This window comes from Mesoplodon bidens, assembly GCF_964165515.1.
Source record: "Mesoplodon bidens genome assembly, chromosome: 10".
Lineage (NCBI taxonomy): Eukaryota > Metazoa > Chordata > Mammalia > Artiodactyla > Ziphiidae > Mesoplodon > Mesoplodon bidens.
Window position 1 is genome coordinate 31,814,815 of NC_138172.1, and position 21,035 is coordinate 31,835,849.

At 36.9% G+C, this 21,035-nt stretch overlaps 1 protein-coding gene across 15 annotated transcripts in view; it reads right to left on the reverse strand.

The window, feature by feature from the left end:
- SLMAP (sarcolemma associated protein) overlaps positions 1-21,035 on the reverse strand; it is a 153,598-nt gene that overhangs the window by 40,813 nt on the left and 91,750 nt on the right. For 2 of the 15 annotated variants that reach the window (XM_081247442.1, XM_081247435.1), the window contains exons 6-13: positions 18,219-18,314; positions 17,888-17,959; positions 16,155-16,295; positions 14,716-14,857; positions 12,802-12,966; positions 12,665-12,715; positions 12,124-12,174; positions 7,288-7,350 (exon numbers count right to left, since the gene is read on the reverse strand). In XM_081247442.1, the coding sequence (XP_081103568.1) occupies positions 7,288-7,350; positions 12,124-12,174; positions 12,665-12,715; positions 12,802-12,966; positions 14,716-14,857; positions 16,155-16,295; positions 17,888-17,959; positions 18,219-18,314 (781 nt within the window). The remainder of the gene's footprint in view (positions 1-7,287; positions 7,351-12,123; positions 12,175-12,664; positions 12,716-12,801; positions 12,967-14,715; positions 14,858-16,154; positions 16,296-17,887; positions 17,960-18,218; positions 18,315-21,035) is intronic. The other 13 variants (XM_081247437.1, XM_081247444.1, XM_081247436.1 and 10 more) reach the window with 7 other exon arrangements.

Genomic DNA, 21,035 nt, shown 5'->3' on the forward strand with positions numbered 1-21,035 from the left:
TGTGGGATCTTAATCCTCAACCAGGGATAGAACCCGCACCCCCTACATTGGAAGGTGAAGTCTTAACCACTGGACCGCCAGGGAAGTCCCCAAGATTTTCTTTCTTTTTTAAAACTCCCTCTTTTTGAAGGTTACTCTGGAGAGATTATTATTCATTTTCCCCTGTTTTAAAACCATATTTATTATTTATTATGAAACAACACTTAGAAAGGGGCACAAAACACAAAGGTACGGGTTAATAACATTTTTTTAAAGTTAATGTCTGTATGACTACTGCCCAAATTAAGAAACAGAACCTAACCACCACCTCCAAAGCCTTCCACATTTCCTTTTCCAATCAAAATCCCCTGAGGTAAGCATTATCCTGACTTCTATGGTATTTAATTTCTTGCATTTCTTTATAGTCTTATTACTCAAATATGTGTGAATAAATAATATAATTTTAGTGGTTTTGAACTTTATTCATCCTATATACCTCAGTGTTTTTTATCCATTTAACTACTGATGGTCTTTCAGGTTATTTCCAGTTTTGAATTACTGTGAATAATACTGCTGCTGCGAACATTCTTGAATTGCACCTGATATACGTGTTTAGGTATTCTGTAGGGAACCTACCAAGGAAAATAACTGATGGGTATAATAAGTTTGACAACATTTGAGAACCATCACCAAAGCACTTTGTTTAGTCAGAAAACATATTACAGAATTGCAAAAACTGCCAAATATTGTCAAAGACTGAATAGAAGAGAACCAAATTTATTTCTTGGCTGATAAAAATATATTATATACTATCTGTATTACTATGTGACGCAAAATGAAAGTGAGAAACAAGGCAAACAAAAGAAGCTCAAAGGGAGCACAGGTATGCCTAGTTCTTAGCCATTTTCCTCACATGACAGCTACAACCAATTGAAAGCAGAAGATAAACTCAGTACTATATACTGATGTCAGCTCCCTAGGGATCTTAAACAGACAGAAGAGTAGAAGAATAAAAAAGAACTGCATAATCTGCTGTTGTAAATGCCAACCTGGAGAATATTTCTAAATCTCAAAGTTAGATTTCATTAAAAAGAAAATGTTATGACTAAGGCATCAAAATAATGTGCTTGAGACCAGATTTTTAAAATGGCATGCATATTGGTAATTTAAAAGTTAGACAATCCCTAGATTGTTGGAAACATATTACTTTAACAGGAGCAATAAAGCTAGATCAATTAGCTTTCACTGTCTTGAAAATGGGAATAAAAAGGAGGAAAACAAGTTACTTCAGCATGAAAGCTCCCACTAACACCCTCTCCTAACTCTGCCCCACGCCGCTGCAAAAGTTTTCTACCTTCTAGTTAACATGTATATCTGTGTGCCAGGAATTACTTAGAGCACTTAGTAAACATTATCTCATTTAATTCTCATAATCCTATGAAGTAGGTACTACCATCCCATTTTATAAATGAGGAAATTGAGGTTTGAAGAGATCATACCACCCAGAGTCATACTGCCAATGAGGGACAAAATCAGAATTCACATAAAGGTTCCTCTGATCCAACTCTAAACATCATACATGAAAATGAGCTAACGTTACTTAGAAGGTCATTAAGGGAAATACAGCTAAGAAACTGAGATTAAAATTAACATCAAGGGGCTGGTAGCGCAGTGGTTAAGAATCCGCCTGCCAATGCTGGGAACATGGGTTTGAGCCCTGGTCCAGGAAGATCCCACATGCCGTGGAACAACTAAGCCCGCGAACCACAATTACTGAAGCCCGCGTACCACAACTACTGAAGCCCACGAGCCTACAGCCCGTGCTCCGCAAGAAGAGAAGCCACCGCAATGAGAAGCCCTTGCACTGCAACGAAGAGTAGCTGCCGCTTGCCCCAACTAGAGAAAGCCCGCGCACAGTAACGAAGACCCAACGCAGCCAAAAATACATAAATAAAATAAATAAGTTTATTTAAAAAAATTAACATCAAGATACAACCAAAGGAAAAATTAACAATCAGCATTCAACATCAAGCCAACAATTTATTTCCCTTCAGAGAATAGCGGCTCACATAGTAGAAAGAAAGCTTTAGAACTGCACAGGGTGACTCTGAGAGGTTGTTAATGTGAATAATAGAGATTTTTTCACAAGGTTATTTGTTTCTGCAGCAAAATACTTAAAGCAATTCCTATTACAGAAGATAATCTGCCTTTCCCTAAAAACAGTTCCAGAGGCTGTTTGCCTTAAAATCTAAGAATAAGGAAGAACAAAAGAAAAAAAAATTAGAATTCAATGACATTTAAAATTCAATGAAATTAACCAATTTCCAGAATACAGAAATGGATTTTTTTTTTAAAAGGAACAGTCTATATACCAAAACACTACTGGCATGAATTTAAGACTATCTTCTGTGCAATTATACTGGAAGAAAATCTGGCAGAAATATTGGAAAGCTAGCTGACTGGGGAGATGGTTGGTACAAATAAACAACAAACAAAACCCCTCCAATATATCTTACATAGGACAACTACTCTAAGAACAAAGAAATTAAAAATTAGCAACATCTAGTTTAAACTCAAGAGTTTTCCTGTAATGGGGACATTAACTACTAAGAGAAGGGAACCACACCAAGTGTTTTCTATTCTTTGGCATAAATAAACTGCTTTGGCTTAGAGAAATAAAAGTTTAAAAGATGAAAATTTAAAACTCTGTTTCAAGTACAATATGTAATCAGAATAAGCCTGAAATTGTTCAGAGAGGCTGATCTCATAGAGTGATGAAAAGTAAACAGTCACAAGAGCAACACTGATTCAATGCATTACTCCAAATAAGGCAATTTCTATGTGAGAGCAAAGCCCTAAGAGCACAGAGGATGGAATGAGAGAATCATACACAGATAGTGACTGTAATTTCAAAATGCGGGTGGGAGGCAGGGAGAGAATTTTTTTTTTAATCAGGAAAAAAAATAAGACATGAAATATTAAGAGAATTAGACTTTTGCCTAATATGATAGTAAAAATGATTAAGTTGCATAGTAAGCATGGATTAAGAATACAAAGACATGTGGTTTATTTCATAGGACTCTTAACTCCATCATCAAAAGGCAGATGCCCTTGGGGGAGTGGGCAGTTTGTCTCTACAAAGCAGACCTCAGAGGAAAGTTTCTCTGGCACCCAGACACCGCGACAAACAGTAGCAAGAGAAATCAAAGGGGCAGGAAGCAGTGCAGAAAAGGCTGTTTTTCACTCCATGCCCACCAAGTGATGGCAGGCCTCTACATCCTTAGCTTCTCTACCTTTTACACCCTTCATCCTTTCACTCAGCATACAAGTTAATCAAGTGGTAGGATTCACAAAATATGTACGAAACAGATTTAGAGATGTACAACTTTTAACTCAGAAAGCATCTTTAGCAAGCATACAAAAGTCTCAATGTATTCATTGAAGTTTATATGGTAAACCTTGAGTGACTAAAATTTACAGGGAACATGGTATGTGGAGTTCTGCTTAAACCAAACTTCATGCCTGAATCTCTGAAGAAGAAAATTTGCGAAAACTTTTTAGTAAGTTTTATTAAAGTTACTTGTTAATTCTAGATTTTATATGATGTATTTTTAAATAAATTTATTTATTTATTTTTGGCTGTGTTGAGTCTTCGTTTCTGTGCGAGGGCTTTCTCCAGTTGCGGCGAGCGGGGGCCACTCTTCATCGCGGTGCGCGGGCCTCTCACTGTCACGGCCTCTCCTGTTGCGGAGCACAGGCTCCAGACGCACAGGCTCAGTAGTTGTGGCACACGGGCTTAGTTGCTCCGCGGCATGTGGGATCTTCCCAGACCAGGGCTCGAACCCGTGTCCCCTGCATTGGCAGGCAGACTCCGAACCACTGCGCCACCAGGGAAGCCCCCTATGATGTATTTTTAAATAGAAAATTTACTTCACAGTTCTGGAATTATGCAAAAGGTTATATTTAAATCTGTTCAAAATCCAATCTCTATGCTAGAGATTAAAAGCTTTTCTGCTATGACTTCCCCGGCAGTCCAGTGGTTAAGAACCTGCCTTCCAATGCAAGGGACGCGGGTTCCATCGCTGGTTGGGGAACTAAGATCCCACATGCTGCGGGGCGACTAAGCCTGCGTGCCACAACTACTGAGCTCCGGTGCGTCAACTACAGAGCCTGCGTGCTACAAACTACAAAGCCCACGTGCTCTGGAGCCTGAGTGCCACAACTAGAGAGAACTCGCCTGCCCGGTGCAGCGAGGAGCCCATGCGCGCAACGGAAGATCCCACGTGCCGCTACTAAGACTTGATGCTGCCAAAAATGAATGAATGAATGAATGAATATTTTTTAAAAAAGCTTTTCTCCTAAAAGAAAATTAAAAGGAACAGTCTGTTTTACCATAAAAGGAAAATAAATTGAAATGTGTTCTGACCCATTTAATTTCCTCAAAATCACCTTATAAATGGAGAGAGCCAACAACCAAATTGTCCTCTTACAGAATCATACACATAAACTGAAAAAAAAAATCTGTCAATATATTTAAAATATGCATGATGAGACTTCTCTGGTGGCGCAGTGGTTAAGAATCTGCCTGCCAATGCAGAGGACACGGGTTTGAGCCATGGTCCAGGAAGATCGTACATGCTGCGGAGCAACTAAGCACATGCGCCACAACTACTGAGTCTGCGTTCCAGAGCCCACATGCCTGGGGCCCATGCTCCATAACAAGAGAAGCCACCGCAATGAGAAGCCCTCGCACCGCAACGAAGAGTAGCCCCTGCTCTCCACAACTACTAGAGAAAGCCCGTGCACAGCAATGAAGACCCAACGCGGCCAAAAATAAATAAATAAATAAACAAATTAAAAAAATAAAAAAATAATAAAATAGGCATGACTCCTATGGAAGTGAACTATTTGCTTTCTAATTTTTAAAACACCAAGTGAATTTACACTATACAAGCATAGTAAATAATGAGAGCTAGGTACTTAATATTTGCTTTTTAAAAGATGAAACAAAAGTATGAAGTATTACTGCTTACAGAATATACACTTCATTGTCAAGATCATAAATCAGTTCAAGTGTCTATCAATGAAAATAATGGCAAAAAAGTTTATGTGTGCTTGTCACAAAATAATCCAAAATTGTTTCAAAAGTTCACTTGAGTAAGATCTTTGCTGAACTTGCCTAGCTTGCCATAGTACTTATTATTAAGCATGACAATTTCAATAATGGCACCTTGTCATCAAACAATAAAAATGTCATAAAATAATGAAAATGAGAACAAATCAAACCAGAGGTAACCCTTACTACGCCAGCTCCAGCTATCCAAATTTAAGGAGCCAAACAGATTTGGAAAATTTGAGATACAATTCTTGCTACTTGCCACCAAAACTCAGGAACCAAACAGATTCAGATAACAAGCTATATCCCTAGCTACCTGAATTTACAATCCAAACTTCCACTATTTATACTTAAGAACCCAGTGGATTCAGACATCTAGGAATGCTTATATTTTATTTTTTTCTGTTCTTTGGTTCACTCTTTGTCCAAAAAAACAGGGTTTTATATTCTCATTTCCCCTCTGTGTATCACATTTAGCATTTACCCATGCCATTACATAGTCCTTGTAAACATTATTTTATTGGCTAATATCCTCACTGAGGGGATTGCTGTAATTTATATAACTTCTGCTCAATCTCTGAATGTTTATTTGCCCCCATAACTATGACCCAATAAAAATCTCCAAACATCTTTTTCTTTATTTAAAACAAACATCGCTCTGTGTTAAAACTACAGCTAAATATTTTGCACATTTTATAATAATACTTTAAATGATTTTTGCAAACTGTAACTTAGTAAAACATTATTTTGATAGTTCTCTGTTCTTATTTCTTTAGGCTCAAAATATAAATCCCAAGAGCTCAAAATAAAAATAACTTATTTTAAAATGGTCACATAACTAAGCATAAAACCCTTCTCCTAAAGATTTATATTTTAGATTACATATTCTACTTTTAGTTGGTTTCAGTGGGTACCAATTATTTTGCCCCAATCCCTGCGTCTGCTGCCTGTAAAAATGAGATTTAGTAACCAGAAGGTAACAAAGATGCACTAATCTTTGCTTTATGAAAAAACTGTTAAAGAACAAAGAAATGTGCCATATTTATTAAACAATTTGGCTCAAAGTAATATTAAACTTACATTCAACATTATAGTCTCTAAAATGGACAAAAACAGAAGTTCTTCTAAAACTACTAAATGAAATTCCATGTTTCCTTAAAGCATCTCTAAGGAGTATAACATGTGATCTGTTGAGTTTGTGCCTGCTATAACTACCAGGTGTGACCCTTACGATCCACGGATGCTCTTGAGATTGGCGGGGTGGGAGCAAAGGGTGGAACAGTAACCACACATGCATGCACACCCATAAAATGAATTCATGAGCATAAATACTTGGAAAACCACTCATTTCAAAGAGAGAGCAAACAGGAAGAAAAAAATGCCTGACAAAATGTGTGGCTGATAGGAAAAAGTATAGATTTCATCAATGAATCTTTACTACACATAGTGACCTTTAATTGTTACTAAGAAACTAAGAGAATAACACAACCTTGTGATTGTTACAGATTTAAGCAGTCACATGATTTTCAAGAAAGATGGAATACATAATTCTTCTGTTCAGAATTCAGCATTCAGAATTCTTTTGTTCTAAATCACCTCAAAAGCCAACCTATCTTTAAAATATTATTAAAATTAGCCTTGTACAACTTCCCCAGAGTAGGTAGTAGATGTCACACTGTAGGACAATCTATTACTACTTCTTCTCTAGAAAGCTCTTGCTACCCTAAGGGCTATCTCCAGATCTGAGTGTCCAAACGAAATCACTATTTTTGTGACTTCATTTAATAATTTAAGATATTTATCTAAGAATCTCAAAACCCAAGCCTGTGATAGAACTAGAACTTAAGTAAAACAGGTTAATGTTATTACTATCTCCTAAGTATCCAGACAGAGGTTTCGTTGCTTGACATTCTATTTTATTCCCTACTCAGTAATACTTTTTACTTAAAAAGCTTGAAACTGCCTCTTTTTTGTGGGCAATATGAAATGCTCACCTCCATCTGTGAAGGCAAATACAAGAGAAACATTTTTCTCAAAAGAGAGAAACAGTATGAAAAGAACCACTGCTGTCTGAAGATGGCCTTTGTGCACTTCTACCATAACAAACACGTTGAGATGTTAATTATTCCTCTCATTTTTCAATTTAGACCCTGACTTCATTAAAATCAATGTGAAAAATACTCTGTACTCACTCTGGCATTCTATGAATTGATGAATAAAAGTGCAGTCCCCGCCACTCTTTGAAAGCAAGTGCTCTAATAAAGAAAGAAACACCTTTAAGGATACAGTTTTTGTTGCTGTTTTTGAAAACCAACAGCAAAGGTAGGAAAACCAAAATGTATTAACATGGGTAACTGAATAAGATTAATAAAAGTTTAATATATTTTAATACTAACAGCAGACATATTTTGGAGTTAAAGTTAAATGACTGAAAATTATAATTATATAATCTTAATCTGTACCCCACCCAAATGGTTAGCTTTTAAAGGTGCAGTTTCTATCCAAATAGCTCAAGAAAACCATAGAAATATATTGCTTTAAAAAACTTCTCCCACTTTTAAAATACATCTTTTTCTTGAGAGCTTAACAAATACCCTTAAATAATTTAAAAATTTTATATTCGTTCTTACTGAATTAATTTTCAAATGACTGTTCTCCAACAGTCCCCCTTCAAAGATATTCATCTTAGTTAAGAGGCAAACAGTAAATATTTTAAGAATACAATAAAATGCCTTAAAATTTTTAAGAAACTGATATAATATTTTAATTTTTACACTTTCATTTCACTAGTAGTCTTTCCCCTTGAGTCACTTAATCTATACTTCATACACTATCAAATCATTACATTGTTATCTCTGCCTAAATGATTAAAATCAATGCCCATACATTTTAAAATAAGAGCTTGGTAAATGGTTTCGCTCAGGTCAAACAGATTTTTTTTTTCAATAAGTAAAGAGAATCAAAACCTAACACAGTAGTTTAATAAATGTTTCAGCCCTTTTCTTACAATAAGCTTTATTTACTTTGATTCAAAGAGTTAACTTCTAAATCTGGATAACATCCTTCAAGTACATATTTGTATCTTTCAAAACTACCAAACAGACATTGGAAGTTCAAGTGTTAAAAATATATTCCAACATGATGACTATCTAGAAGGTGTAAACACACAAAAACCTGTCAAAGAGGACGAGTCAGTACCACTCTGACTGTAAAAGCTTCTTTTCTCTTCCACCTGGCCTCACCCCCCATCATTTCAACTTTGCTTAAGAGGCAGGCATCTCCTACTCTGATGGCTGGACAATCTCTCTTGACACCCTTACTGATGGCCTTCTTCTTTACCTTCATATTCAAATCTCTCATTATCCTTTATCTACTTACATGGTATGCCGATATATATTTCTATATAAATACACATACACAGTTATATATAGTTGTAACTACATATAACACATACATATATATAACTACATACAGTTATACAGAAATACAATGAAAAAGAAAAAAAAGGCTAACTGCAATAGAAATTAGAAATTAAAAAAAAAAATCTAATAAATAGCGTTTGCCAATTGCAGCCAAGAAATCCAAAACAGGAGTCTTCAGTTGAATAGTAATTACCAAAATAAAAAGTTGTTTACATAAATCCTATGTAAGCTATATAACATTTTCAAAACTCAAACTGTACAATATCACTGTTAAATATGAAAACTCAGTAAAACCAAATTTTAGCCTAACTAAAGGACTTTATAAAACATATTTAAAAATATATATATTTGAAACCAAATTTCAGAGAAGCATCACAAGACTTCAGATGAAATTTATTAATGCAGGACATCCCACCATCATATACCAAGCCAAAAATCAAACTTTTTACCTACTCTGATTTTACTATCTGGACTCTACATTAAAATATCTACTATACTTGTTTGGATAAAATGCAAGATTAATATAAAAAGATAAATATACATGTGACTTTCACAAAGGTTATTTCCTAAGATACATGAGAGAAAAGTCTTTCAGGTAGTACATGTAAAGGATTTGGATCATGACACTTTTAACACTTCATTACTTGAATTCAGGCCCTTGGGAATTTCACTTTGCAAAAAACTATAAAAGATGTCACTGATAATCCAAACCAAGAATCAAGAATCAGATACCGAAAGTGCTGGGGCAGGGGAGGGGGTGTTTCCTGTGATACTAAATAGAGCTGTAGGAATGTAAAGAAAAAGCAGATACAGAAACATAATAGAGAATCATGACACTTAAAATGTTTTATTTATACATGAGTTACCTATGGGTTTTGATTATTTATACCTGTGTTGTCCAATACAGTAGCCATTAGCCACATGTGGCCACTGAGCCTTTAAAAAGTTGCTAGTTTGAATTGAGATGTGTTGTCAGTGTAAATTAAATATATACTGATTTCAAAGACTTACTAAGGAAAAAAGAATGTGAAATCCTCATTTGCAATCTTTTAATATTGATTACATATTGAAATAATATTTTGGATATAGTGGGTTAAAGTAAATATATTATTAAATACATTATTAAAAATTTACCTATTTCTTTTTATAATTTTAATGTGGCTACCAGAAAATTTTAAATTATGTATGTGGCTCTCAGAATAGTTCTATTAGAGCTTTTCTATACCTTCTAGGATATATTTAAAATATGCTTATAACATTTTAAAAATTACAGTACAAAACTGCTTATAGCAGCTACTTTAGATTTAAGTAATCTCAAAAATGGGATTTAGTGGAGAAGTATTATTAATCTTAATTTCTCCAGACATTTTTGAAATATTCTCTTACAACCATACTTGGTTCTTGCTCTACTTAAAGAGTAATTTTAGTTAAAATCATATCTGATAGCACATTATGATTGTGGACTTTGGCAATATTTGAATACTTGATAATTGGTTTCTTACTATATCATAAATGATTCAGAATAGACCCATCTTGTTCCAAAATCCACTTTGTAACTAAATCCAGTGTATGAATCTTTTGTGCGTATCCAGATATTTACTACTCAGTGTCTTTAAAGACATTCTATTAGTTACTCTCACACCACTCAATTTAGCACTACCAAAAAACAAATACCAGCAAGGGAAAAATAATCATAGCAAGGAGCACCCTAAAGTGTCCAAAATATCTTATTCAGTGTTTTTTTTTTTGGGGGGGAGGCTGCATTGGGTCTTTGTTGCTGCCCTCAGGTTTTCTCTAGTTGCAGTGAGCGGGAGCTACTCTTCGTTGCAGTGCACGGGTTTCTCATCACAGTGGCTTCTCTTGTGGAGCATGGGCTCTAGGCATGGGCTTCAGTAGTTGCAGCACGTGGGCTCAGTAGTTGTGGCACACGGGTTTAGTTGCTCCGTGGTATGTGGGATCTTCCAGGACCAGGGATCTAATCCGTGTCCCCTGTATTGGCAGGCAGATTCTTAACCACTGCACCACCAGGGAAGTCCCCTTATTCAGTTTTAAATCAAGGAGCTGTCTACAACTATTCTCATCTAAATCAACTGGAATTGGCAAAAAATTTTAAGCAGTAATTTGACAATTCTAAATAGTATAAAGATGGGTCAGTGTATATAAAAGGATTCTTAACTGAAGGAATAGAATGTTCCCAGCTCGAGTTAACACTAACATTATCCATGAATACATGCTCAAGTCAAAAGGGTGATGGATTTGAATAAGAAGTGTACATGCCAGGAAGAGAAAAAAGGGCAAAATAATGACAACAGAAAATATAAATTCATTTAAGAATGAGAAGCTTTTAGAAGATGAGGATTAAGTCTTTTTACGTTTGCTAAATATACTTTAGTAATAGTGGTGCAATGAATATAAACTACACCTTTAAAAAGTCTCAAATTGAAACTCAAACTGAAATTTTAAAATGTCAACGTATTTTCACAAAACATACATAAAATAGTCAAATAACAATGATTAATGGAACATTTTTAAAATTTAGAGTTTTAAGATTTGTTATATACAGAGTATTTAGCTCTTGACCTTGCGGCTCACATATACATGATTACCTGAGCCTATTATGCCAGTTCTTGATTAAAAACCAACCAACCAAACCGAATCAAAACAAACCAAAAAAGCACCTCCTAACTTTATCAGAGTTTGGTTGCTGCCCAAGAACTATAAAGATATCCCCTGATACATGGAAAAAGTATTTAGTAAGAAATTCTTGGGTATCGACCTTGATGTCTTCCACCAACTTCTGTATAAAAACTGAGTTGAGAGGCACACAGATTTGTAAACACAGAAAACAGTTTTATTCATTTTGTACTCTAAGCAACCAATACAGGATCTGGCATATAGTTGGTGCTCAATTAATGTTGGGTGAATGGGGTGAGGAGGAGGAATCTTAATGACTGAAGGAATATAGAAACCATTGAGTAGAAACCCCATGTTGCACTAAGAAAACCAACAGAGGCTGTATATTTTTGGCAAGAGATAACCCAAGCTATCCAGAAAGAAGGGTCATGTATCAAGAACAAATAAAGAATTTTTCAGATGGCAGAAATGACTGACCCTGTTATCTCTGATTGATGAAACAGACGGATAAAGAGAGCAATTTCTATGACACGTCCAAAGGCTCACTGGCCTCTGAAGTAAACTCCTGGCCAGGATGGGGGCAGGGGGTGCACATACATTAAAAAATGGCTGCCAATTATCCCCAGGAAGCGGTATTTGATGGAAGAAAATGGTAGTATCGTCTTTGAAAATATAGTGGGGGAAAAAAGCTATACTATGTTATATAAGCCAGTACTAAAGTTGAACATTATCATTTTCTTGTTATTTCAATAATTGAAATTTCCATATAACAAGGGATATCTAACCATAGATCACAGAATTAAGAATTACAAAATAAAGGGAAGCTTGATTTTTACAAGATGGGATTTAATAGTCAATGAGCAGCATGCTTTTCATTCCAAACACTTAAAACCTAAAAACCCTGACTTCTCTATCCTGCTTAAATAGTAAAAGGATATCATGAAAGAAAAATATTTAAGTTTTTTACACTACCTTTTTCTGTGCTCCCATTTATTTTAGGTAAGAAGTCATCAACTTGTGTCCCTAGGATTAAGACAGTGTATCATTGCCTGATCAAAGAAAGTATTATTTAAAACTGGTCTCAAGCGTAACCATGGCATTTTCTATCCCTACTTACATTAAGACTGATAGAACACTTTAAATTTATTTTTACAAGAAGGGTTCAACTTCCCATTTTCTATCATCTCAGAGAAAACCTACAACTGCTTAGTAAGCTGCCAGTGAACCTCAAAAGAAAAAGGATCCTGCTGTTGATGTGTTTTTCTTATTTAAATATCTCTAAGCAGACCGTCTCAGAGGCAGAAATTTCATTCATCTCAAGGACTATACGATGGTGCCCACTGGTGGCAATCAAGCATATTTTTAAAGGAAATTTTCTGAAAGAGGGTAGATACTTTACACCTAATACGTAAAACATCCTTCTTAAAGAAATAAGTACCCAATGTGAGATAGTAAACATCGAAAATTTAATAATAAAAATTCAGCTTTAAATAAGAAATTTGGTGACACCTACCTAAGCTGCTGCATTCTTTAAGAGTTTTCTCTTGAAGATGTTCTAACCGTACTGTAAATAAAAGTCCAAGAAAAAGATATTTCACAGATAAAAAGAAAAAATCAAATCAAATCAATTTCTGGATTAGCTTAACTTACCTTGTAAAGCTGTTAGCCTTTCATTGGTGAAGTCATTATCAGCTTGCAAAGCTTCTATTTTTGCCTGGAGCTCCTGTTCTTTTTCTTCCATTTCATCTATTTTATGTTGTAATTCTTTTTTCTCAGCTTGTCCCTTCTGTTGGATTTCCTCTTGTTTTCCCTCTGCTACCTGTTGAAAAAGAGAAAGAAAATTCAGCTGTTTTAATAAAATCAAACCTTGATTTAAGAGGTCTAAAGCAGGACTGCTTTTATTCACATAAACTTCTAAGGAGAATATTCTATATTATAGAACATATCTGTAAATGTCAAAATGTCAAAAGTGATATGCGCTGTGTCACGCCTCCGTATCACCTAGGAGAGAAAAACTTGTAGCAAGCAAGCAAACTCAATACATACGGAGATTATAGGGGTAAAAATGAAAAACACATCTTTCAAGAGGGAAATAACGGTTTCCCCTGAAATTACTATTGTTCCAATTAGTTTGTAAGTTCTAAAATGTAACTTATTCTGAAATTTTAAACAAAATTACGTTTAGCTAAAGGAATGATGATTACAAGCACTTTTTTAAATGACCTCTTTTTAACAAGTCCAATATTTAAAGCTATTATAGGTTAACCAATCACACAAAGGGGAGGTATGCTCTGGTCTTCTCTAACAAATGTGTATCTTCTAGCCACTCAATCCATGGTTTGAATTATATAAAGATGCGTCTTCACAAACTCAGTTCTAACATTTATAGCAGTGGTCCCCAATCTTTTTTTTTTTAAAAAAGCATTTAAAAAAACTTATTTATTTTTGGTTGCACCAGGTCTTAGTTGCAGCACATGTGCTCCTTAGTTGCAGCCACGGGCTCCTTAGTTGTGGCATGCAAACTCTTAGTTGTGGCATGCATGTGGGATCTAGTTCCCTGACCAGGGATTGAACCTGCGTCCCCTGCATTGGAAGGTGGATTCTTTTTTTTTTTTTTTTTTTTTTTTTTTTGCGGTATGCGGGCCTCTCCCGCCGCGGAGCACAGGCTCCGGACGCGCAGGCTCAACAGCCATGGCTCACGGGCCCAGCCGCTCCGCGGCACGTGGGATCCTCCCAGACCGGGGCACGAACCCGTGTCCCCTGCATCGGCAGGCGGACTCTCAACCACTGCGCCACCAGGGAAGCCCGGAAGGTGGATTCTTAACCACTGTGCCACCAGGGAAGTCCCAGTCCCCAACCTTTTTGGCACCAGGGACCAGTTGTGTGGAAGACCATTTTTCAACAGATGGGGGGGTGGGTAGGGATGGTTCAGGTGGTAATGTGAGCGATGGGGAGCGGTAGATGAAGTTTCGCTCGCTTGCTCGCCCACCGCTCATCTCCTGCTGTGCCGCCTGGTTCCTAACAGGCCGCAGACCATTAGTGGTCCACGGTCCGCGGGTTGGGGACCCCTGTTTTACAGGACCAACCTGGCATTACCTATGGTCTGGTCTGTCCTCATCCTAAATGTCCTATAGCTACAAGGAGATGCAGCTAAAGTGAAGCCAATGGCCTCCCTGGAAGGAATCACTCCAAGGTTCCCTCTGGGCTTGTACTAGCACTAACATAGCTGGGCCCTGATTTTGGGACACCCGAAAGATAAGCAGATTCCAGTTTTTCAAAAGTCTAAATATCTTGGGTTTTGCTGACTCTCATCTATTTCCTGTTACATATTTAAAAATGCCTATTATGAAGTACTATTTATTTCCATCCAGAGGAAATATGTCAGCTTATACAAACTTTCAGTTATCTGTGGTAAGGGGGTTTGGGCTAAATGGCACCTGATTTTTACTATAAATTTAAACCATTACCAAATTTTACATCAACAACTATTCAGCAATAACTAACTCTTAAGCTATCCAGTGTATTAGGGACGATTAATTTACATACTTCTAGGTTGAGAAATACCTACCTTTAATTTATCAGATAAATCTTTAATCTCATTAACTGCTCCATTATATTTATTGGCTAATTCTCTTAGTTCTTCCTGAGTCCGTTCATTCATTTCTTTCAGGTGGGTACATTCATCTTCAGTATTACTCAGACTTCGCTGTAATTCAAATTTACAGGCAATTGATTTAGCATAAATGCACATTCTAAATTCAATTTATAAAATGTGTAACTCTATGGGCTGTTCTAAAATCAGCATCTACCCTGGACTTTATACAAAGCTGAGTTAAGTAACATAAGAATTTCAATTTACTTCACGTACATGCTAAAACAGAAAATACCAAGAATTTGGAAAGACAAAAAACAGGGGGAGGGAGAAAAGGACAATACTTTATATAATTACACTTTTTTTTTTTTTTTTGCAGTACGCGGGCCTCTCACTGTTGTGGCCTCTCCCATTGCGGAGCACAAGCTCTGGACGTGCAGGCTTAGTGGCCATGGCTCACAGGCCCAGCTGCTCCATGGCATGTGGGCTCTTCCTGGACTGGGGCACGAACCCATGTCCCCTGCATCGGTAGGCTGACTTTCAACCACTGCGCCACCAGGGAAGCCCCATAATTACACTTTTTAAAGGCCATTGGTTATGACTTTTAGTCTTGAAAATATTTTAAGCCTATCAATTCTTGAAAGCAAGTTTAATAATGTGCACAGAATCAATTTAATAAAATTAGAAGACAATTAGCAATTTTCTTTCCTTGCATGTCATATTAATGACATGACAGTGAATCAGTCACTTCGGGATGGGGCTATGATAGAAACTATCCTTATCTTAAAATATGTTTACTATTTAGTTTACAATGGACATTTTAACTAAATCCAGTAACACGTAACTTCTGTGGTAATTTTCCAGTAGTTCAAAAGAATAACCCATATTATCAATTATGTTGTTTTAAAGCAATGAGAATCACATTTTGATTATTCCTAAAAGACCCAGAAAGGACCTCAGAGATAATTTCCCCTGTGAACCTCCAAACAGGCACAATTTTCCTCTCTGGAGGATGGGTAAAGTAAGAATAGTGGTGTTGCTCTCTACCTAACACTGACTATCCTCAACTGGAAGAAAAACAAAACTATGTGAAATGAGATCAATTCCCTGGCACATATCATGGTCCATTGTGTGGAGGCTGAATCCTAACCAAAGTGCAAATAGTAAAATTCCCTGGTTAGGCTTTTATTTCCTCAACCACTGACTAGAGACCATAAGCGCCAGAACTCACAGGGTTACGTTGAGAATTCCTGACAATGAAAACAGCATACTGCTCCTTCCCACCAGATAGACAGGAAAAATTTTCTAGCTATATAATAATACCCAAGTTTGAAATGTCCTGAAATGCTAGCACTTTTAGGCTAAAATTTTAAAATCATAGTACTATTTAGTATTTGTTAAATTTAAATACCTCAACTTCTGAAAGTTTTCTAACCACTTCAATTTTCTCCTGAAGAACCCGCCTCAGGGACTCTTTGGCTGTCGTCTCATAGTTGTGTTTATCCTCCTGTAATGCTATAAGTTCCTTCCGTAAACTATCTTCTGTTTGATTCTAGGATTCAAAAATATTTATAATTATAGCCAAGTTATTTTTTTTTAAGTATTTACATTTGAAAAAAACAACACATTGTGATGCTCTTTGAGTTCTATATTAAGGTACCTCCAAACACAAATTATGTTGACTCTGTATTAATTGAAGCTGTATTTAAAAGCTGCATTAATAAATTATGCCTTCACAAATATATTAATTCACACTTCCAACAGAAAAAAAAAGGTCGAAATAAACTGAAAATTTCTCTCAAGTATACAAAATGAATGAACTCTTCTACTTGCCATATTCTCTGAAAGCCACAACATTTACATTTATGGGCAAAAATAATCTCTTACCTCTAAAGGGGCCAAGCATTTAAAAATAATAACTAATAATAAAAGGAATAACAGCACCCTGAGGAAAAAGCTGATACCACATCTAAGGCAGGAAATGTAAAAGATGAGTATGGACTATCTTGTCTGATATGACAACAGGAAGCTATCAAAGTCTACCAGGGTTCTACCAAAAGAACTCAGGTGCCAACCTGAAGAAGTTCCTATAGACCAAAGATGGGATAACTGGGAATCAATAAGGAAAACAAATGAAATAGGTTTATACACATGAAATATATTTAAATCTAAGTTGGGGGAAAAAAATACTTCATTGCTCATTCTTTGGTGGATGAAAAGGAACCAAAGCATTATTTTGAAATCCAGTAAATAAAGGGAGAAAATCATTTATCCTGCTTTGCCTAAAGAAAATGTATCACAGGATAACAAAATGGTTTATGTGGGGAAGTTTCTCTTTTTTTTTTTTTTTTTTTTTCTTTTTTTTTTTTTGCGGTATGCGGGCCTCTCACTGTTGTGGCCTCTCCCGTTGCGGAGCACAGGCTCCGGATGCGCAGGCCCAGCGGCCATGGCTCACGGGCCCAGCCGCTCCGCGGCATATGGGATCCTCCCAGACCGGGGCACGAACCCGTATCCCCTGCATCGGCAGGCGGACTCTCAACCACTGCGCCACCAGGGAGGCCCGGGAAGTTTCTCTTTATAGAAGTGACTCAGCTAGTAAATGAAGGAAAGATAGAATTACAACATCACCATTTTTGCAACCCTTAATAAAAGAATGGATCTACGAAAGGATAATCAAAGACTGCTAATATCTCAAAAAGAAAGACAACTAGACACTATGGTGCTTCTTGGTGAAAGTACACAATATTACCCACGAAGTGTTGTTGAAAGAAAAAAAAAAAGTTGAGCCTACATCAGAGTTGATCTAAATCTGTAGCTCAAATTACAAATTTATGTTATGGAAGGAGGAGCCAGAAGAATGTTTAAATATCAATCCAGATTGAGGGAAATTATACAGAACAAATGACCTGGTTTTCCAACAAATATCAACTATGATGGAAAAAAGAGAGAGCTGTACATGGGTATTCACTATACAGTTCTTTCTATTTACATGTATGTTTGAAATTTCCCATAATGATAGAAGATTAAAAAGAATGGTGAAAATGTATAAACGTTTTTGCATGTATTCAAAATGACAGTCAAAGACATGAAGCCACATAAAAAAAACTATGCATTCTTCTTTATGTACTTGAGATTAATACTTACTTTGGAGCAAGCCTGTAATTGGTTTCCCATAACCTCTAACCGTGATAAGAGTCTATCTTCATCTATTAAAGCCTGTTGAAGAAAAATTAAATATCAATAAAATCCCAGAGTAATAAAAAAATATATATCAAAAAGGTTGCTACTGCCAGAAAAGATCTAAAATCATAACGTTGACCAACATCCACTGAAAAATGCTAGATTTTCATTATTTGTTCATTAGGAAATAACTTTGCCTTTGCTTGCCACAAAATTTTAGTTTTAGCTTAATCAACAGCTAAGGGATATTATACTGTGCTTAAATGCTTCTTGAATATAAAGGCAACTGGAATACCTGCCAACTGGTATCTGAAGCCTCTTGGGTGATGGCTAGTAGCCGCTGAAGCGTGGCTAACTTCTGTTCCAACATCTGTTCCCGATGTAAGGCCTCCTAATATTATAAATCACAAAAGAAATTCTAATAAACTCAGCATGACACCTTTGAAGAGTAATCAATTTTTAGCACATTCTGAAAATATTCTCATATTACATCCCACAGTGTATCTTACTTTCAAATCTGATAAATCTACTTCGTAAAATATATTTAGGCCACATCATTATAGCCTCATTTGTTGAGCTGTAAGTAGTGCTATTAGGGGTGCTCTAGTTGCAACTTCCCCTATAACAGAAAACAGGTCACCTGTTTTTGTTTTTTTACTTGTAATTAACAAGAGTTTAAAAAACCAAAAACCTAGGGCTTCCCTGGTGGTGCAGTGGTTGAGAGTCCACCTGCTGATGCCGGGGACACGGGTTCGTGCTCCGGTCCGGGAAGATCCCACATGCTGTGGAGCGGCTGGGCCCGTGAGCCATGGCCGCTGAGCCTGCGCATCCGGAGGCTGTGCTCCGCAACAGGGGAGGCCACAACAGTGAGAGGCCCGCGTACCGCAAAAAAAAAAAAAAACCCAAAAACCTAGAGTAGAAAATCTGACAAATGCTTTAACCCTGCATTTTATATATACACATTTAAAAGATATATGTGTGTGTGTGTGTGTGTGTGTGTGTATGTATATATATATATATATATATGGTGAGAGAGAGAGGGCGAGGTGAGAACAAACTCATTCCAAACTAAACCCAAACAATCTGGTTAGCAGCAAAGATACTTCCTAATGGCTTAGCTACATCAGCAGACATCTACAAAAGAAATAACTTTTAATTTTTCCTTTTAAAAATGTTATATAGGGCTTCCCTGGTGGCGCAGTGGTTGAGAGTCCGCCTGCCGATGCAGGGGACACGGGTTCGTGCCCCTATGCCGGAAGATCCCACATGCCGCGGAGCGGCTGGGCCCGCGAGCCATGGCCGCGGAGCCTGTGTGTCCGGAGCCTGTGCTCCGCAACGGGAGAGGCCACAGCAGTGAGAGGCCCGCGTACAGCAAAAAAAAAAAAAAAAAAAAAAAAAAAAAAAAAAAATGTTATATAAACACAGTGTTATATATATATATAAAGAGAGAGAGACTGCTTTATTCTCACAGTCTACTCCATTTTCAGGTGTTCTAATTCTCTCTGTGACTGTAAAACACTTAGCCATAGTCGAATATGCCAAATATAAGTAAGAGTCCACCAAGCGTTAGCTCAATGTAATTAAGGGGTCAAGGAGTTATATAACTATTTGGCAGCTGCAAAGGAATATTTTTATAGAGAAAGACACTGGCAAGCAAAGCCTTATCTCCAGGTCACTTGTTAACATTTGATAGCTGTTAAGAGGGTCTCCATCACTGCAAGTCAAGGTGAAAATGCTCTCACAGCATTCAGTTGCGGTTTTGGCACATCTTTAAAATCACTTTCTTCTATTTCTGTCATTATCCAAAGAAGAACATTATTTACTACCATAATATCTCTGAGCCACCTCAACTGAGAAGTATATACTTCAAACACAGTATTTGAGGTTTAAAGCGTTCATTTGTTGCTCTCCACATCCTTGATAAATAATGATTAGGGAAAATTTGGTCTAATTAGAGTCAGAGGTACTGCTTTTTTTTTTTTTTTTTTTTTTTTTTTTTTTTTTTTGCAGTATGTGGGCCTCTCACTGTTGTGGCCTCTCCCGTTGCGGAGCACAGGCTCCGGACGCGCAGGCTCAACGGCCATGGCTCACGGGCCCAGCCGCCCCGTGGCATGTGGGATCTTCCCAGACCAGGGCACGAACCCGTGTCCCCTGCATCGGCAGGCGGACTCTCAACCACTGCGCCACCAGGGAAGCCCCTGCTTTTTTTTTTTTTAACAAATTTATTTATTTTATTTATTTATTATTTTTGGCTGCACTGGGTCTTAGTTGCTGCGCACGGGCTTGCCATTCTTCGTTACGGTGTGTGGGCTTCTCATTGTGGTGGCTTCTCTTGTTGTGGAGCACAGGCTCTAGGCACACAGGCTTCAGTAGTTGTGGCTCGCGGGCTCTAGAGCGCAGGCTCAGTAGTTGGGGCGCACAGGCTTAGTTGCTCCATGGCGTGTGGGATCTTCCTGGACCAGGGCTCGAACCCGTGTCCCCTGCATTGGCAGGCGGATTCTTAACCACTGCACCACCAGGGAAGCCCCAGAGGTACTGCTTTTTAATATAACTCTAAAAGTACAGATTAAGGAATCTAATAAAAGTCATTCCACCTCAGAACACACATTAAAACACAGCTTACACTTAAAAGGGACTAGGTGCCAAGTTTATTTTAAACTTCTAAAACATTCCTAATATCCAGGAAGTTACACTAATGCTGCAAAAAGTTTTACTTAAAAACAAAACCACCAAACAACCACTACTTCCACTAGATGGTGTAATTTCTCCTTTTTTACTCAATTCCATTTAGAGTTTCATAACTCCATGAACCACATCCTAACAGAAATCTAACACTTCCAGGAATGGGCTTTTAGTTCTAAGGCATGAAATGCATCTATTTCAGTTTTTATTCAAAAGGTTTACAACTTATATTAGAACTTCAGCAATTCAAAAAGATGTATACAGAAAAGACAATCCAGTATAATTTCCCCTCAAAGAATTAGAAAAAGAACAGTGAAAGATTATGCCATTATGAATATTCAAAGAACTGACAAGAAAGTTGGAAAGAGTACTGGCGTGAGTCAGAACATTAGATTCACAGTCCACGATGACTAGTAACTGTAGTATATAG